General features: G+C 41.8%; 1 protein-coding gene across 1 annotated transcript in view; it reads left to right on the top strand.

Annotated features, from left to right (window-relative positions):
- The window catches only part of PRKAR2A (protein kinase cAMP-dependent type II regulatory subunit alpha), a 1,557,926-nt gene that overhangs the window by 1,202,821 nt on the left and 336,570 nt on the right, over window positions 1–18,535 (top strand). The window contains exon 9 of the mRNA XM_044078589.1: window positions 16,757–16,822. Coding sequence (XP_043934524.1) covers window positions 16,757–16,822 — 66 coding nt within the window. The remainder of the gene's footprint in view (window positions 1–16,756; window positions 16,823–18,535) is intronic.

Here is an 18,535-nt window from a genome sequence, read left to right as displayed (position 1 = left end):
TATCCAAGGGCAATCACCACAGGTTACCCCACCAAATAGACCTGCTCACACAGGACAGGGGATCCCTTCTACACCCTCAGGTGAACAATCTGAAATCAACCTTATGGGTGATAGGGTTTTGATCCCCTACAGACACCTATACTCAAAGGACGTACTCAATGTTCTGCAGGAGGCTAGAAAATCTAGTAGCAGGAGAAACTGTGTATTCAAATTGAACAGATTCTCCTACTGGTGTTAACAAAATAAACAGGACCCTCTAACTACCTCTATACCTATGGTCCTTTCCGGTTTGTGTGAGCTACTTCACTCAGGACTTACATACTCATCAGTCAAAGTGCATTTATCTGCCATTGCTGCCTGTCTGCCTATCTCCCCTCCTCTGGCTTCCAGACTGAAGGTCAAACTTTTCCTCAAAGGTGTTCTTCACATCAGGCCTCCCAGGAAACCTATCCCTCCCCCTTGGGACCTGAACTTTGTACTAGAAAAACGTACATTGCCACCCTTTGAACCAGCCCATTCAGTATCCCTGAAGCTATGCACACTGAAAACAGTGCTACTACTGGCCCTTACATCTACCAGGAGGGTATCTGAGATACAAGCTCTCATGGTTACCTCCCTCTACCTTATTTTCCACAAGGACAGAGTTGCTGTCAGGACCAACTCTTCCTTCATGTTAAAGGTGGTTAATGAACTTTCACTAAACAAGACTATTAACCTGCCAGTTTTCTACCCTCAACCACAAAATTCCTCAGAAAGGAGACTCCATTCCTTGGATGCCCACAGACAACTGAAGTATTACCTAGACAAAACCAAACCTATCAGAAAGTCAGATCAACTTTTCATCTCCGTCCACCCGAGAGCTCCAGGAAAGGCAGCCTCCAAGCAAACCATCTCTGCATGTATTTCAAAATCCATTACCTTATGTTGCTCTTACCATGGTAAATCCCTGCACGGTCAAGTCAAACCTCACTTCACTGGGGTAGCTGCTTCCTCAGCTGTCTTTTTCAAAAGAATTGAGTACGCTTCCATCCTGGAAGCTGCCACTTGGACTTCTGTTCACACCTTTACCAAACATTACAAACTGAACCTAGTCTCTAGAGCTAGGGCAGGGTTTGCCAGGTCCATCCTCCAAGGACTCATTGACCCCCCAGGGAACTCAATCCTCCACTCAGAACCATACCTAAAAGCTCTGGTACTCTCCCTACTGTTATGAATACTGCAACATGTGAATTGAAGGACATGGAATGGTTGTGTAAGAACTTAACATAACCTTAGATGTCCTTCTCTTCCATGTTGCAGTATTCAGTCCCCCCCCACCTACCCCTCTACCTTACCAGCTTACATACCATGCTGTCTTGTGGGAACATAACCTTAACCCAGTTCTTCACTCAACACAAACTTCCTGCTACACTGACTGTACCCTACATGTAATTCTAAGGGCTCCCTTGGGACCCTTCTGTACACAGGAGTACTACTGTGTGCAGCAGTTCATTCTGAGGAGGGTGCATGCAGACGTCACCTTTATACCCTAAGTCAGTTTATGGCCCTGACAAGAGTCGTCACACGTACCCTCCTGAAGCAAAGACTTTGGTATACTGGCCATAAGGTGGCGCTGCAGGCAGCAACTCCCTACTGTTATGAATACTGCAACATGGAAGAGAAGAACATCTAAGGTTATGGTAAGTTTTTACACAACTGTTAGGTTCATAGGTTCATACTAGGCTATCTGCCCTAGGGCATTTATAAGACTAGCCAGAATGTGTTTGGCTTTCGCCACCCATTTTAAATTTATTTTGCTATGCCCTTTTTCGAGGTTAGTATACTGTGCCTCTGTCTAACAGTGACACAGAAGTGATACCCGGGGTAAACCTACGATCTCCCATCCACTCATCAAGATTCCTCTTGAAGAGAGTCAATGAGGGACTCTGCCTAACTTGGACTGGGATTTTATTCCAGAGTGAAGGGAGCCTCTGGGTTATGAATCTGTCCCTCCAGCATGTCCTATTTATTTCAGTGCTGAGGTTCAAGTCTCGAGCGTAGCTCGATGGGATTTGGATTTTCTGAGGTGCAGCATGTCCATTAATTCCGGGTTGGACATGGCTTTATACGTCAGGCACAGATCGCCTCTGAACAGGCGGTATGCCACTGAGTAGAGCTGGAGTTTCTTTAACAGGGCAGCATATGGCATCTGTTTGAGCCCTTTGATCCTCTTGGTGAGGTACTTTTGGGGGTCTTTCCAGTTGCTGCAGGTGTCTGGTAAGGTACATCCCAAAAGGGGCATTGTACTCAATTATGGGCCTGATGAGGGATGAGTAAAGAGGCACGATGACGTCCCCTGATCTAGATGTGAATCCCTTCATGATTAGGTGGGCTATATAAAATGTTTTTCTAACCACTTTGGCCACGTGGTTGTCAAATGAGCGATTGCTATCAACTTGGGTCCCCAGGTCCCTAATTACTTCTTCTGTACTTAATGGAGTACCACCTATGTGGTAATTTGTGGGCACTTTGTTTTTGCCAAAGGGATGACTATACACATTTTGGCATTTAGTTTGAGGCCATGGCTCTGGCATCAGTTTTCTGTTTCTATGAGGCCCTTTTGGAGGATGCTTGTGTCGGCTGGAGAGTCTATTATGGCGCCCAGTTTGCAGTCATCTGCGAACTTGGTCAGCCACAGTCCTTCCGTGTTGGCCTGTACCTCCGAGAAATATATACCGAACAAGAGAGGTCCCAGGACTGAGCCTTGTGGGACACCACTTGTAACTGGTTTGGAGTCTGACATGGCTCCAGCAATTCTAACCATGTGGGTTCTGTCCTTGAGCCAATTTGCAATCCATCTAGTGACATAGGGGTTTATATTTAAGCTGGTGAGCTTATCTATAATGCCCGAGTGGGGTATTGTATCGAAGGCTTTTGAGGTCCAGGTAGGCTGTGTGGACCACCTTCCCCTCGTCAATGGCCTTGGTGGCTGTTTCAAAGAAATCAACCAGGTTTAAGAGGCAGAATCTGCCCTTAACAAAGCCGAACTGGGTAGGATCCAGTGTTTGTAGGTCCCCAATATCTTTATTTATGAGGTCCATGATGATCCTTTCCATAGCTTTGCAGACCAAGCTAGTCAGGCTTATGGGGCGATAGTTTCCAGGATCCGTTGAGGCACCACCTTTATGGAGGGGGACCACTGTTGCTGTACGCCACTCTTTGGGCACATATCCTGTAGTAAGGCTGAGATTGAACAGTAGTTTTATGTTTGGGTTTAGCTCTTCTTGGAGTTTATGTAGGGGCCGAGCTGACACCGTCTGGTCCCATTGATGCTGTGTTTTTGCTTTGGAGAGGGCGGCTCTTACCTGAGCATCTGAGATGTCAGGGGGGCAGCACTCTGCTGGGATAGATATTTGCCCTTTTGGTGGAGAGGGGGGGGAGAAGTTTGCACTGAACCTGTCAGCTAGGATGTTGGCAATGTCTGTGGGTTCGGTGTATTTTTTCTCATTTTGGACTAATTCTGAGCATATCTGGGAATTACCACCCAGGTTCCTAACATAACTAAAGAAAGCCTTGTGATTATCCTTAGTGTCCTGTGCAATTTTTCTCTCGAAGCTAGCCTTAGACAATTTTATGTGTGCCCGTAGTTTTTGCTAATACTGATCAGTGATGCCTTCCCTTTTTGGGATTTTGCTCTATCATTTAGTAGCTTCCTCCTTCTATTGTATAGTTTGTTTATGGCTGGGGTCCACCAGACAGGACGTCTGCCTTTGGAGGATTGGGTCTTGGTTTTATTTGGGATCGCATGATCCATGCATTCCTGAAGGTGTTCATAGAATGCGTTTATAAAGGATTCTGCGGTCTGGGCCGTATTTTCCACAGGCCCGGGGGCTTTGAAGGATTCCACCTCAGTTTTGAGGAGTGTGAAGTTTGCTTTAGAGAAGTTTTTCACTGTGGTTTTCTGGGCAGGGGGTGGGCAGGGCCGGCCTTAGCTGATATGGCGCCCTAGGCAAACTAGTGCTCTGGTGCCCCTTAAGCCCCACCCACATTATACTCATGAAACACCCCTACAAGCCACGCCAACAGGTATGTCACACCCCAAAAAAGCCACTGCAGTCATTCACTTCCCAAGAAAACCAGTCCAGTCATTTTCTTTAATTATTTAAATGCATAAAAGAAAGGATACCTTGTAATGTAGTTTAAACTGCAAGTAAAGATGGAAATTTCCTTTAATAAACCTGCTTTATCTGTTGCTCCTTCACACATACTTTACTATAAAAATCATGTTTTCAGAAAATAGAAGCCTATGTGCCTTGGTTCAAAGGGTTGCTTAGGTTAATCTAAACAGCTTAATTTACTCTGGGTAGGCGAGCAAACCTTACAACTCAGAAAAGTAGAATAGCAACCTCTCTCCTCCCTGTGCACAGAAGCTTAAGCTAAAATAGCACAAACACAGACAGCCATTTAATAAACAATACAATCTTACAATGAAAAGAGGCTTAGCATGAACAGCAAAATTTTCTGCCACTGAAATTGCATGAAAACCTATATTTATAGAAAATGCATCTGGCACATGAAAGTTACACATGTTCTCTGATACACCTTCCTCATTGTATTAAATTACATTCCTTGTATAATATAGCACACTTGTTAGATCGTGTTTTAAACTTATTTTAAAAATGTTTCCAGTAAGCAAAGAAATAAAACACATGAACCAGTAATGACAAAACTGCCCAGTTCAGAACATTTCCATCATAAAAGCCTACTCAAACTTGTACAATCCACCAGTATCAATAAATATGCACATTCTCTGCAGAAGTAAATGTCATCTAAGTAATTCCACATTAAAGAGTTCTGTAAAATCTATAACTAATGAACAGATTGCTGCTAGCAAGCAACTTAATATTTCATTGTTTCGTCTGCAGATAAAGTGCCTGTTGCCCTTGAGGAATAAATTGCCTATGTTGCATTAAAAAATAAGTTAGTAATACTGCAATATAGAAGGAGGGCAAACTGATAAGTTCATAGTTACTAGGTATCTCCGCCAAAGAGGACATTCTCAGGACTGCAGCATCCACTCCCTTTAAAAGTGCAACACAGTACAGTATTAGCAATCCATTCATGGGGAGTAGAACCCTAGTCTTCTGCATCAAAAGCAAGCATTCTACCAGTTGTGCTACTAACAAAACAAACAGATTTGGCAGAAGAAAATGTGGACTGAGCCCCTTATCAAACTCTACTTGTACTTTCCAATTAGATTAGCCAGTCCATTAATATTCAATTAGTCAACAGTATAACCCACATATAGTCAAATGTAATGTCTTTCTATCCATTTATGAACAGTAAATAAAAATAAAGTTATGCAATTATGAACTTCATTACCCAGAAAAGTAGATACAGTGAGATGATAGTCATTCAAACCTGTTTGTCTTTGCAATACTATAACAGTGTACAATAAAAAAATAGATAAGAAAAACAGGACATTTATACTAACCAGTATCGTCCAAGGACAGTGTTGAAATCTTCTAACATAAAACAAATATGCTGGGAGAATGAGGTGCACATTCATAAAGGATGCAACAAATGTGCATGCACCATACCAGCTTACATACCATGCTGTCTTGGGAACATAACCTTAACCCAGTTCTTCACTCAACACAAACTTCCTGCTACACTGACTGTACCCTACATGTAATTCTAAGGGCTCCCTTGGGACCCTTCTGTACACAGGAGTACTACTGTGTGCAGCAGTTCATTCTGAGGAGGGTGCATGCAGACGTCACCTTTATACCCTAAGTCAGTTTATGGCCCTGACAAGAGTCGTCACACGTACCCTCCTGAAGCAAAGACTTTGGTATACTGGCCATAAGGTGGCGCTGCAGGCAGCAACTCCCTACTGTTATGAATACTGCAACATGGAAGAGAAGAACATCTAAGGTTATGGTAAGTTTTTACACAACTGTTAGGTTCATAGGTTCATACTAGGCTATCTGCCCTAGGGCATTTATAAGCCTAGCCAGAATGTGTTTGGCTTTCGCCACCCATTTTAAATTTATTTTGCTATGCCCTTTTTCGAGGTTAGTATACTGTGCCTCTGTCTAACAGTGACACAGAAGTGATACCCGTAAACCCACGATCTCCCATCCACTCATCAAGATTCCTCTTGAAGAGAGTCAATGAGGACTCTGCCTAACTTGGACTGGGATTTTATTCCAGAGTGAAGGGAGCCTCTGGGTTATGAATCTGTCCTCCAGCATGTCCTATTTATTTCAGTGCTGAGGTTCAAGTCTCTCGGTAGCGTAGCTTCGATGGGATTTGGATTTTCTGAGGTGCAGCATGTCCATTAATTCCGGGTTGGACATGGCTTTATCGTCAGGCACAGATCGCCTCTGAACAGGCGGTATGCCACTGAGTAGAGCTGGAGTTTCTTTAACAGGGCAGCATATGGCATCTGTTTGAGCCCTTTGATCCTCTTGGTGAGCTACTTTTGGGGTCTTTCCAGTTGCTGCTGGTGTCTGGTAAGGTACATCCCAAAAGGGCATTGTACTCAATTATGGGCCTGATGAGGGATGAGTAAAGAGGCACGATGGCGTCCCTGATCTAGATGTGAATCCCTTCATGATTAGGTGGGCTATATAAAATGTTTTTCTAACCACTTTGGCCACGTGGTTGTCAAATGAGCGATTGCTATCAACTTGGGTCCCCAGGTCCCTAATTACTTCTTCTGTACTTAATGGAGTACCACCTATGTGGTAATTTGTGGGCACTTTGTTTTTGCCAAAGGGGATGACTATACACTTTTTGGCATTTAGTTTGAGGCCATGGCTCTGGCATCAGTTTTCTGTTTCTATGAGGCCCTTTTGGAGGATGCTTGTGTCGGCTGGAGAGTCTATTATGGCGCCCAGTTTGCAGTCATCTGCGAACTTGGTCAGCCACAGTCCTTCCGTGTTGGCCTGTACCTCCGAGAAATATATACCGAACAAGAGAGGTCCCAGGACTGAGCCTTGTGGGACACCACTTGTAACTGGTTTGGAGTCTGACATGGCTCCAGCAATTCTAACCATGTGGGTTCTGTCCTTGAGCCAATTTGCAATCCATCTAGTGACATAGGGGTTTATATTTAAGCTGGTGAGCTTATCTATAATGCCCGAGTGGGTATTGTATCGAAGGCTTTTGCGAGGTCCAGGTAGGCTGTGTGGACCACCTTCCCCTCGTCAATGGCCTTGGTGGCTGTTTCAAAGAAATCAACCAGGTTTAAGAGGCAGAATCTGCCCTTAACAAAGCCGAACTGGGTAGGATCCAGTGTTTGTAGGTCCCCAATATCTTTATTTATGAGGTCCATGATGATCCTTTCCATAGCTTTGCAGACCAAGCTAGTCAGGCTTATGGGGCGATAGTTTCCAGGATCCGTTGAGGCACCACCTTTATGGAGAGGGACCACTGTTGCTGTCGCCACTCTTTGGGCACATATCCTGTAGTAAGGCTGAGATTGAACAGTAGTTTTATGTTTGGGTTTAGGTGTTCTTGGAGTTTATGTAGGACGCAGCGCGGGACACCGTCTGGTCCCATTGATGCTGTGTTTTTTACTTTGGAGAGGGCAGCTCTTACCTAAGCATCTGAGATGTCAGGGGGCAGCACTCTGCTGGGATAGATATTTGCCCTTTTGGTGGAGAGGGGGAGGAGAAGTTTGCACTGAACCTGTCAGCTAGCATGTTGGCAATGTCTGTGGGTTCGGTGCATTTTTTCTCATTTTGGACTAATTCTGAGCATATCTGGGAATTACCACCCAGGTTCCTAACATAACTAAAGAAAGCCTTGTGATTATCCTTAGTGTCCTGTGCAATTTTTCTCTCGAAGCTAGCCTTAGACAATTTTATGTGTGCCCGTAGTTTTGCTAATACTGATCAGTGATGCCTTCCCTTTTGGGATTTTGCTCTATCATTTAGTAGCTTCCTCCTTCTATTGTATAGTTTGTTTATGGCTGGGGTCCACCAGACAGGACGTCTGCCTTTGGAGGATTGGGTCTTGGTTTTATTTGGGATCGCATGATCCATGCATTCCTGAAGGTGTTCATAGAATGCGTTTATAAAGGATTCTGCGGTCTGGGCCGTATTTTCCACAGGCCCGGGGGCTTTGAAGGATTCCACCTCAGTTTTGAGGAGTGTGAAGTTTGCTTTAGAGAAGTTTTTCACTGTGGTTTTCTGGGCAGGGGGTGGGATCGGGATGTGAATATCCAGTGAGATTAGTTTATGGTCTGATCTTACCAGTGAGGGATGCACTTCTGGTCTGGAGCATAGAGTCCCCATGTTGGTGATGATCAGGTCCAGTATGTTTTCCCCTCTTGTGGGAGTGGTAACAAGTTGTTCCATAGCATTTGAGTTTATAAATTCTAGGAACCTTTGGGCTAGGGTGTTGGAGCTAGAGTAATGCTCCCAGTCTATGTTTGGGTAGTTGAAGTCGCCCAATATAATGGTGTTTGGAGAGACCTTCATATTTTCCAGTGTTCTCAAGAAGGCCGAGTGGGGTTCCTGGGTTTGGGAGGGTGGTCTGTAGCAGGCTATAAACTGGAAGGCAGTTTTACCCACTGTTTTGCACATGGATAGTCTCTAATGCTTCGTGCTTTGCCACCAACCTGGAGGTGTGGGTATCTTTGATGAATATCGATACTCCCCCTCCTTTTGTGGTTCGGTCCAAGTTTTGGGGCCGAAAAGCATGGTATGAGGTGTAACCTGGTAGTGCTGGGGTGCTCTCGGGAGCCCTGAACCAGGTTTCTGTTACTGCACAGATATCGATGTTCTCCATGCTAAGGAGAGTTTCGAGTGCGTGCATCTTGAGGTTTAGACTTCTGGCGTTGAGTAGCATTACTCTTAGTTTCTTATCCCTTGTGATACCTATGGAGGTGGGTTTGTCTTTTGAGCCTTGCCTAGGAAAGGCACTATGGAGGTAGCAAGAGCCTTTGCCAATATCCGAAAGCCCAGGGGTGACAGGTGCAAGCCGTCCCTAGCGAAGCATTGTGGCTTGTCGAGCATATCATCCCAAGCTGACAGGCATTGGATCCCCTTTGAATGACACCAGTACTTAAGCCAATTGTTGAAATTGATCATCTTGTCTTCATATTGTGGCATCATTCTTGGTGAGGGTAAGATGCTACTCAAGGTCAGGGTCATACCGGCCTGGGCTACATGCTCAGAGAGCTCCTTTATGTCTCTTTTCATGTAGTCCAGGGAGGTACGTATCAGGTCATTCACACCAGCATGGACAATGACTGAGTCATATTTGTACTTGCCTTGGAGTGACATGAGTGCTTGTGTTATGTGGCGGATCCTAGCACCCAACAGGCTGCTCACCGTGACCCTCTCCTTGTTCAGCCTGGTGAGCGGGACGTCAGTGTGCCTGACGATAGAGTCACCTATTACAAGTGTATCAGGTGTGTTGTTTAGTCTTAAGGGCTGTGACTGTTTGGCACACTGGCTTTGTGAGATATGTGTTGCACGTGTTTTGTTTTGGGGTAGCGGTTGCTTGGGTGTCTGCTTTGGAGGTCTCTGCTGCTTGACAGATCTTTATCTAGAGCCTCCGGTTTTGTTTTTGTGTGATTATGTGTTTGGTTTGCTGTCGTGGTAGGCCTATGTGAGACTGGAATTGTAGTGAGTGTGGTTTCCTTCTCCTCCTGACTGCTTATGCCAGTACTGAGTTGAGAGAGCTTAGCCTCCAGTTTGGCTATATGGTTGCATCTCTCACATGTGTTGGAATTTGTTGGGAGGAGGAGAGGGTTGTCTGTGTACATGAGGCAGTTGTAACATTGCCTCAAGATTCCCAGATTCACCAGCTGGACCGGAGAGGAGATTGACAACTCACCTTTGGACATGCTAGAATAATATTGGGAATTCCTTAATAATTGAAAACCAGGGCCAGTGGGGAGTGAGGGTGTAGTGCTTTTAATTTTTAGTGCTGACTTATATAATTGCTTTAGTGAGCAAGTGCCAGGTAACTTAAGTGCAATGTGTTACAGGTAACTTAAATGCAAAAACAACAAACAGTAACTTTCTTTCAAGTGAAACAAGGAAATAAGTACAGTAAGCAATGCAGTTATCACTAGTGATCCACAGAAGCTGAGAAGCCGTATTAGGTGGAATTAGCGTTCCATGGAAATAACAAGCAAACAAACAACAAGCATATAAACAAAGCTAGATTCAGCAGGCCTGGATCTAGTCTATGCTACAGCAAACAAGGTGTACTAATTTCAGTAAGATACAGTTCAAATATTCAGGCACTATAAACCTTTAACCAGAAATTCCCAGCTCAGAAGGGCAGAGTCCAGCCTCTTCTCCCACAAGAGTGCAGACCGCAAACCTTCTTAATGTAAAATAACTGGCCTGAAGCCCAAGTGCTTAAACCAGAACTAATACACTTTAAGAATAACAGACACTGGGCTCTCAATCAGCAGTTCCCAACTTAGAAGGATGAAAGCTACCTGTCCTGCCACCACAGTGCATGCCACAAACCTTCCTAATGTATAACAACTGGTCTGAAGCCCAAGTGCTTAATCCAAAAGACTTAGAATGATAGCTACACTTTAATCAAGTTACTACCAAGCAGTAATAAATACAATTGAATACTTTAGAGAATGCCTGGATTAGTGCTCAAGTTACACAAACAAAGCTAGATCCAGCAGGCCCGAATCCAGTCTATGCCACAGCAAACAAGGCGCACCAACTTCAGTAAGAAGCAGTTCAGATATGCATGCACTATAAGCCTTTAACCAGAAATTCCCAGCTCAGAAGGGCAGAGTCCAGCCTCTCCTCCCACAAGAGTGCAGACCACGAACCCTCTTAATGTAAAATAACTGGCCTGAAAGCCCAAGTGCTTAAACCAGAATTAATACACTTTTAGAATAACAGACACTGAGCCCTCAATCAGCAGTTCCCAACCTAGAAGGATGTAAGCTACCTGTTCTGCCACTGCAGTGCAGACCACAAACCCTCTCAGTGCAAAACAACTGGTCCGAAGCCCATGTGTTTAAACCAAAAGGCTTAGAATGAGTTACACCAAGCAGTAATAAATACAATTGAGTACTTTTAAGATGATGCAAAAGTAAAAAAGTAGGTAGAAACACAAGTACAGTAAAAGCAGATGAAATTTTTTTTTTTTTTTTTTTTCTGAATAAGTGCTGAGATCAAAGAAACAGATTTGAGTGCTGAAACTAGAAAACTGGCTAGTTATAAGAAAAAAACTAAGCTAGAAGGCTTCCCTCCAACACAGAAGGGCTTGGGGGCTCAGAAGCCTACAAATAGTCTATACCACTTAACAGGAAAGGCAGGAAACAAGCTTAAATTTTTTTTTCTGTTTCCCAGATGCTCTCTTTGTACACAGTAGGAGTGCCTGAAATCAGAATATGATCTCACTGCACTCAGTTGAGTGAACAAATGAGATGGGCCCAGAAGGAGTATCCAAACACAACTTTACAAGAGGGGCGGGCAGTTGCAAGGCCACTAAGATTAACACAAGATAACACCAAAACAAAAACAGGGAGGGTGGGTGGGACTAACTGAAGAGCAGAGTCAAAACTTCCAGTTCAGTTAATATTCCTTCCACACAGTTAAAATCAATTTAAATACTGTATTTTTTTGGGGGAAAAAAGAGCAGATAAAGGTACTTAAATTCTCTTATACATCCAGTTGAATACAGCAAGTCCTTAGCCGGCCAAAGCTGAGGTTTTTAAGCAGAAAATATTTCACACTGTACCACTTAAATAGGCAAGGACAGGAAATCAAAGAATGTGACTACCCCCACACCTGTAATTACTAGCAAATAACAAAGTTCAGCAAACACTGACTAACTTCCAGTTCAGTTAATATTCCTTCCACACAGTTAAAATCAATTTAAATACTGTATTTTTTGAAAAAAAAGAGCAGATAAAGGTACTTAAATTCTCTTATACATCCAGTTGAATACAGCAAGTCCTTAGCCGGCCAAAGCTGAGGTTTTTAAGCAGAAAATATTTCACACTGTACCACTTAAATAGGCAAGGACAGGAAATCAAAGAATGTGACTACCCCACACCTGTAATTACTAGCAAATAACAAAGTTCAGCAAACACTGACTAACTTCCAGTTCAGTTAATATTCCTTCCACACAGTTAAAATCAATTTAAATACTATATTTTTTGGAAAATAAAGAGCAGATAAAGGTACTTAAATTCTCTTATACATCCAGTTGAATACAGCAAGTCCTTAGCCGGCCAAAGCTGAGGTTTTTAAGCAGAAAATATTTCACACTGTACCACTTAAATAGGCAAGGACAGGAAATCAAAGAATGTGACTACCCCCACACCTGTAATTACTAGCAAATAACAAAGTTCAGCAAACACTGACTAACTTCCAGTTCAGTTAATATTCCTTCCACACAGTTAAAATCAATTTAAATACTGTATTTTTTTGAAAAAAAAGAGCAGATAAAGGTACTTAAATTCTCTTATACGTCCAGTTGAATACAACAAGTCGGCCAAAGCTGAGGTTTTTAAGCAGAAAATATTTCACACTGTACCACTTAAATAGGCAAGGACAGGAAATGAAAGAATGTGACTACCCCCACAACTGTAATTACTAGCAAATAACAAAGTTCAGCAAACACTGACTAACTTCCAGTTCAGTTAATATTCCTTCCACACAGTTAAAATCAATTTAAATACTGTATTTTTTTGGAAAAAAAAGAGCAGATAAAGGTACTTAAATTCTCTTATACGTCCAGTTGAATACAGCAAGTCCTTAGCCGGCCAAAGCTGAGGTTTTTAAGCCTTATAATATATTAATAATAATGATATATAATCTATATCACAATAATATAATGTAATAAGTGTTGTATGTGTAAATGTCTGAAACTAGTCAAAGTCTTATGTATATGTCTGCACATTGAGTCTGGAGACACGGAATTTCGTTCAGTTTTTGCACTTGTGTGATTTCTGAATGACAAAGTTTACTTTGACTTAGTCCAGACATATGGAGAATACGAGAGATTGTTGTCACATGTAGTACACAACCAGTACCTGCCAGAAATTCCTGCAGCTCCTTCAGTGTTGCTGTAGGTCTCTTGGCAGCCTCCCTGACCAGTTTTCGTCTTGTCTTTTCATCAATTTTTGAGGGACGTCCAGTTCTTTCCACCATTACTGTTGTCCCATATTTTCTCCACTTTTTGATGACTGGCTTCACTGTGTTCCATGGTACATCCAATGCTGTGAAAATTTTTTTGTACCCTTGTCCTGACTGATCTTTCAACAGTGAGATCCCTTTGATGCTTTGTAAGCTCTGTGTGAACCATGGCTTTTGCTGTAGCAGGCAGCTGAGTAAATGTCAGGAAAATTGTACTAGGACAGCTGAACTTTATTTGGGGTTAATCAGAGTCTCTCTAATTGATGGTAGGTGTGTACCCAAGAAGACCAAATGCCGTAATTAAATCAAAAGGTGCTTCAACAAAGTATTAGTTTAAGAGTGTGCACACACAACAAGTATTAGTTTAAGGGTGTGCACACTTATGCAACCAGCATATTGTATGTTTTTTATATTTTTCCCCTAACAGATTTGTTTTTCAATTGAACTGTACAGGTTACAGGTCGCATTAAAGGTGGGAAAAGTTTTGAAATTATTTATTGTGGTCTCATTTTTTTATATCACAAAAACCTGGCATTTTAACAGGGGTGTGTAAACTTTTTATATCTGCTGTATATACCCTTAGAGGAGTAGTAGTGTCTTTACCTTTTGGATGCAACTCAGAAACTTATCCTGTGACCACTGATATAATTTGTTTTATTAAGGGGTACATTATAGAATAATTACCATCGCCATCATTATTTTTCTTTTTACTCTGTTTCTTAGTGAATACAATTTTATTGTTAAAAACATTTAGTCAGTTTAGTACCTGTTTAGGGTAAATGAAATGTTAAGCTCATAGTTATGTATGTGCCTAGTTCACTGTATTTGTATCATTTGTTCTTATTCTTGTACATATTGGTGTGTATTTATTTCTGTTTGGCTCAGATCATGACTGAAAATGGTCCAGGTTTTAGGACCATTTCATTTACTAGGTTAACAAAAAAGGTGACATAAATAAATCTGCTTGTTGACCTAATTCAAGACTTCTGTCAGTGTTTAAATGCTTGTGTTGAAGGTGAGACCTGTAAATTACGTACTGAGCTACTTGGTTACATGACAAGGTTTGTATTTGCTGGGGGTTGTATTCTCTGCAGCCCATAGATGTCGACACTGTTTAGGTGTAGTCTTCCAGCTAAGGTGTGAAACAAAGGATTTATTGTCAAACTCTAGCTCTTGGTTACACCATCACCTCACTCATTTCCATTTGTGTCCCTCAGTCTCGCTTCCTGGAGATGGACTTTGTCAGGTGTAGGGACTTTTGGTCTACAAACCTGGAAGTTTTGTGCAGTACTTGATCAACATTTTGAAGGGACCAGTGCAGATGATATAGCTGCTTTGGTAATAGCTTATAATAATGCTGTCATTGATGCTTTGGATCTGGTTACCCCACCTGGTGTGTGCAGTGGAATGGTCATTAAATACCAGCCATGGTTGGTTTGACCATTAATTAATGGATGGCTTAAGCAAAAGTTGGAATGTAGATGAAGTCTGATATGCTTTTAGGAGGACAAATTTGCTTTGTACAGGCACTGCTCTGTACCAAACAGAAATCTCTCTGAAAAAGGCGGATTTGAGTAAGAAGAGATCTGCACTCACTACATGTAATTGTCCAGCTGTACTCTTTCAGCTGGCTGGCAGACTAAGCAGACCATCCTGTCTGCACGACTAAAGAGTTTTTTAGTATGAGGATGCTGAACTGGTTTTTGTGGACTGGATTACTGAAATTAGGCACTGTTTTCCTTAAATTGCACCCACTGAATTCTTTAGGTTGTTGAGGTTGGATGACTGATTTTTGGTGGGTCAGGTGTGACTGTCTGCTACATCAAAAGGCAAGTAGGGGCACAGTCCTTATCACTTCTTCCAGAAAGCCTGACTTATCAAGACAGTATAGTTCTCCCTGCCAGAAATATGGTCCTTTGCTTGTGACCTTTCAGGACACTGCTGTATTTTGGGCAACTTTCAACCAGAACTTAATTCTGTAAAGTTGGATAGGATGACATTTCTTGTTCATTCAATAGCTAGCAACCCCTCCTTTTCAGACATAGTGATTGTGATTGCCATAATTTCCTTTTTTTGTCAGCTTTCCAATCAGAAGACTAATGAGATAAGGGAACTGTTTTTTTCTGTTTGATCATTTGGAAAGGGCTTACAACTTTTTCACTCCAAGACCCTTGTCATATTTGTGCAGAATATTTTTTAGCAGCCTCATTTGCTCTTTCATTAAGGTTCTTTTGGCTGCAATATCTGATTTCCATCTAGGAATTAATTTTTTTTTGGCATCTGTAAGACTTTTTTTACATAGCTCATTTAATCTTGGGCCTCCTATCTGAGATCTTGTTCCATGTTGTGGAATTTATTTTATACTATTAGTATTGACCCTTCCTCCTTTTGAACTGGCTGCCTTTGAAGAATCAAGTACCTGCCCTGGAAGAACCTGTTTTTAGCGGCTGTTACACGTATTAAAATTTCTGATTTGTTGGCTCTTTCCCTTGAACATCGGCATTTAGTGTGTCACAGTGATAGCATGGCATTAGAACCATTACTACGTTTTTGCTAGAAGTGGTTATGGAGTCTGATTTAAATAATTCTACTAGCTTGCATGTTTCCTTAGTGTTGTAACAGAATGAAATGTCTCCTTTGTATGACTTTCCACAGCTTAAATTGTGTGTGGACAGGACCATATGTTTGCAAAGATTCACAAATATTTGTTTCATTTGAGAATCCAAACTGGCTAGGAAGGTCTGTAAGCTAACATTTTCCAGACAGCTACATAGTTTTGCAGAACTTTGACATATTAATCATTGCAAGTCCTTATCTGTAACACCTAGGGTTCATTATACTAAAGCTGAAGCTACTTCTGCAGCCTTTTACCACTGTGTCCATCATGATGCCATTTGTCCTGCTACACAGATTACCTTGGAGTAAGCTAGTCTTCTGTGGCAGTGTAGAGTGGACATTATTTCCATGTCCAGATATGTTACCTTGCTGGTGGCCACCTTGGAGGATTAGTTCTTTCCTTTTGGTTACAGAAGATGGACTTGTCAGATGTAAGTTATGTTCTTACCGTAGCAGTATATCCATAAGAGGAAGGTTTATCTTCTGTAACATATCCTTCCTTGTTTTCTTACCGTTGATGTATTTGCTGTTGAATTTCCTCTTCTCCCTGCTAGATAATGGTGTTCTTGGCAACCAGGTAATGGTTTACCTGTCAAGTCATCCTAATGGTTGTGACATCATTCCTTTTGGTTACAGATGGAGTCCCTTCTTACAGATCAGTCATTGCAGCAAGTACATAACTTTCATTTCTTTAGCACACTGTATTCATTGACCTGCAAACTGACATTCTACCCTTGCTGAAAAGGACTGATGGAATTGTTTGTTGCAACCTTAACAAGCAGGCCAATATATATCCTTTATTAGACTGTGTTATACATACATAAAATGTACAAAGGTACTGTCCACTCTGACATTTTTTAGTATTGACTTAGCAGCAGTGTTGAATTATGTTTCTTTGACGTCACTGTATCCTTTATCACTAGTAGAGTATGCCACAGCATATCAAAAATATTTTTTATACTGCTGCTGATCAACATAAAATGCTGACATTACTTCTTTTTTTAAATACCACTTAGGGTGACAAAGCCGAGTCATTCTTCATGGTGAAGTCTGGTGAAGTGAAAATCATGATGAAAAGTAAGGTGAGTAAACTCAGTAAGTTGTGTTGTAGCTGTAAAACAAATCTGCTGTGAAGAGAGTCGATTGTAGTGCATCTGGAAGAGCATTTGTTTAAGAGAAAATGGTGCTGCACATATGATGATGTGGTCAAGGAAGTCTACTTAAAACTCCGCTAGTAGCACAAATTGACTCATATATACAAAACCAGTGACTGGAATTAAGAATTCATGTAAAACATTGGGGATGCTTGTAGCAGAACAGAATTCCTGTAGCAGTTATTGTTTTTTTTTTTTTTTTTTTTTGACATAGCAATTGGTTCTGCAGTTTGATTTTTATCTGAGTTGCCTTCTTTTGGAGTCTGCATTTTCTCCCTTGTGTTCATATGGGTTTTACTGGATGCTGTGATTTCTTTCCACATCCCAAAGACATGCAAATATTTATGAGTGGATGTGTTTGCTGCATGCTACGTGCCAGTCTGCACTTATGTTGCCCAACAGGATCCAGAGCATGTTCTGTGGTTTCCTTACAGGAGCAAGGTGGGAGGTAAATTCATCCAATGTTTACATGTTTAGCTGTGTTAATTTTGATTAGACTACCTGTAAGTCGAATGTAGTGGATATTGGAATTTGGATATCATAAGGCACAGGAGAGAGTTGCTTTAATAATGTCTGTAACTTCTGCTCCTGTATTGAATGCATTTATGGAAAATGTATCCTTGTGGAATTATTTCAGACACTTAAGCATGTGGTTTCAGCCAAGTCTTCCATAAAATGCAGTTCAGTTGAGTCTGTAAGAAAGCTGGTCCCACCTCATATGTATAGGAATCATGTCAGCTTGGTGAAGGTAGTTTGAGACTACAAATTGAAAACTTCTCACTGAAACTACCTTCAGTGAACATAGATCAAGATTTTTTTTTGCAGGTGGGGCAAGCCCTCTCTGCACCACCATATGGGTGGATGCCCCCAACCCCATGAACTTGTGTATACCAACACCAAGGTCACAAGATCTGCAAAGTTGGTTTTGACAAACAGCATTCAAATATTTTACATTCACCGAAACTAACTGCCTTGATTTGAAACATTCCCATGTTATAAATGGTACTCTTCTTCAGACAGAGACTCCTAGAGACCCGAGTACTTATGTGAACAGCTCTGTCCTTTATCATGTTTCTATCATAGTCGGGAAATCCTGTCTTGCCTAGTTATACCTACCAAAGGGGAATATGTTCAAGAGCCAAATAAGTCATCCTTCCTCTAAATTCTTCCTTTATCATTCTCATCATTAAATGCAGTGCCTCCTTTGCAGGGGTGTAGACAGGATTTTCAGATTTGTACTCACAGCTCCTAGACTGCTGCCCCCAACAAGCCACACCCACATCTACACATTGCTGTCCGTGCACTTCCTTAAACTGCTGACCAGGCCACGCCCCTTTCACAATGCTGCTCCCTGAATGGTCATAGTCAGCTGTATGCCAGGATGGTAATTGCTTGCATGATGAAGCAGCTTTCATATCTTCATGGGTCAGAAAACAAAATACCTTCTCATTTAAAATTTTGCAGACTTCATTCCAGTGAAGGTGTACCCCACACACACACCCAAACACACACACATACTTATACCAGTTAAATAGAAATACCAAGGCACACGCACGTATACCAGTTAAATAGAAATACCAAGGCATTATCAAATAGTTCCAAGTGCCAGTAAGCACCACATGGCAACATCGAAATAAGAAA

The sequence above is a fragment of the Protopterus annectens genome, chromosome 7.part1, assembly GCF_019279795.1.
Source record: "Protopterus annectens isolate FY-2018-M chromosome 7.part1, PAN1.0, whole genome shotgun sequence".
NCBI classification, from domain to species: Eukaryota; Metazoa; Chordata; order Ceratodontiformes; family Protopteridae; genus Protopterus; species Protopterus annectens.
Note: the sequence above shows the minus strand (reverse complement) of the source record. Positions and strands in the feature narration are given on the sequence as shown.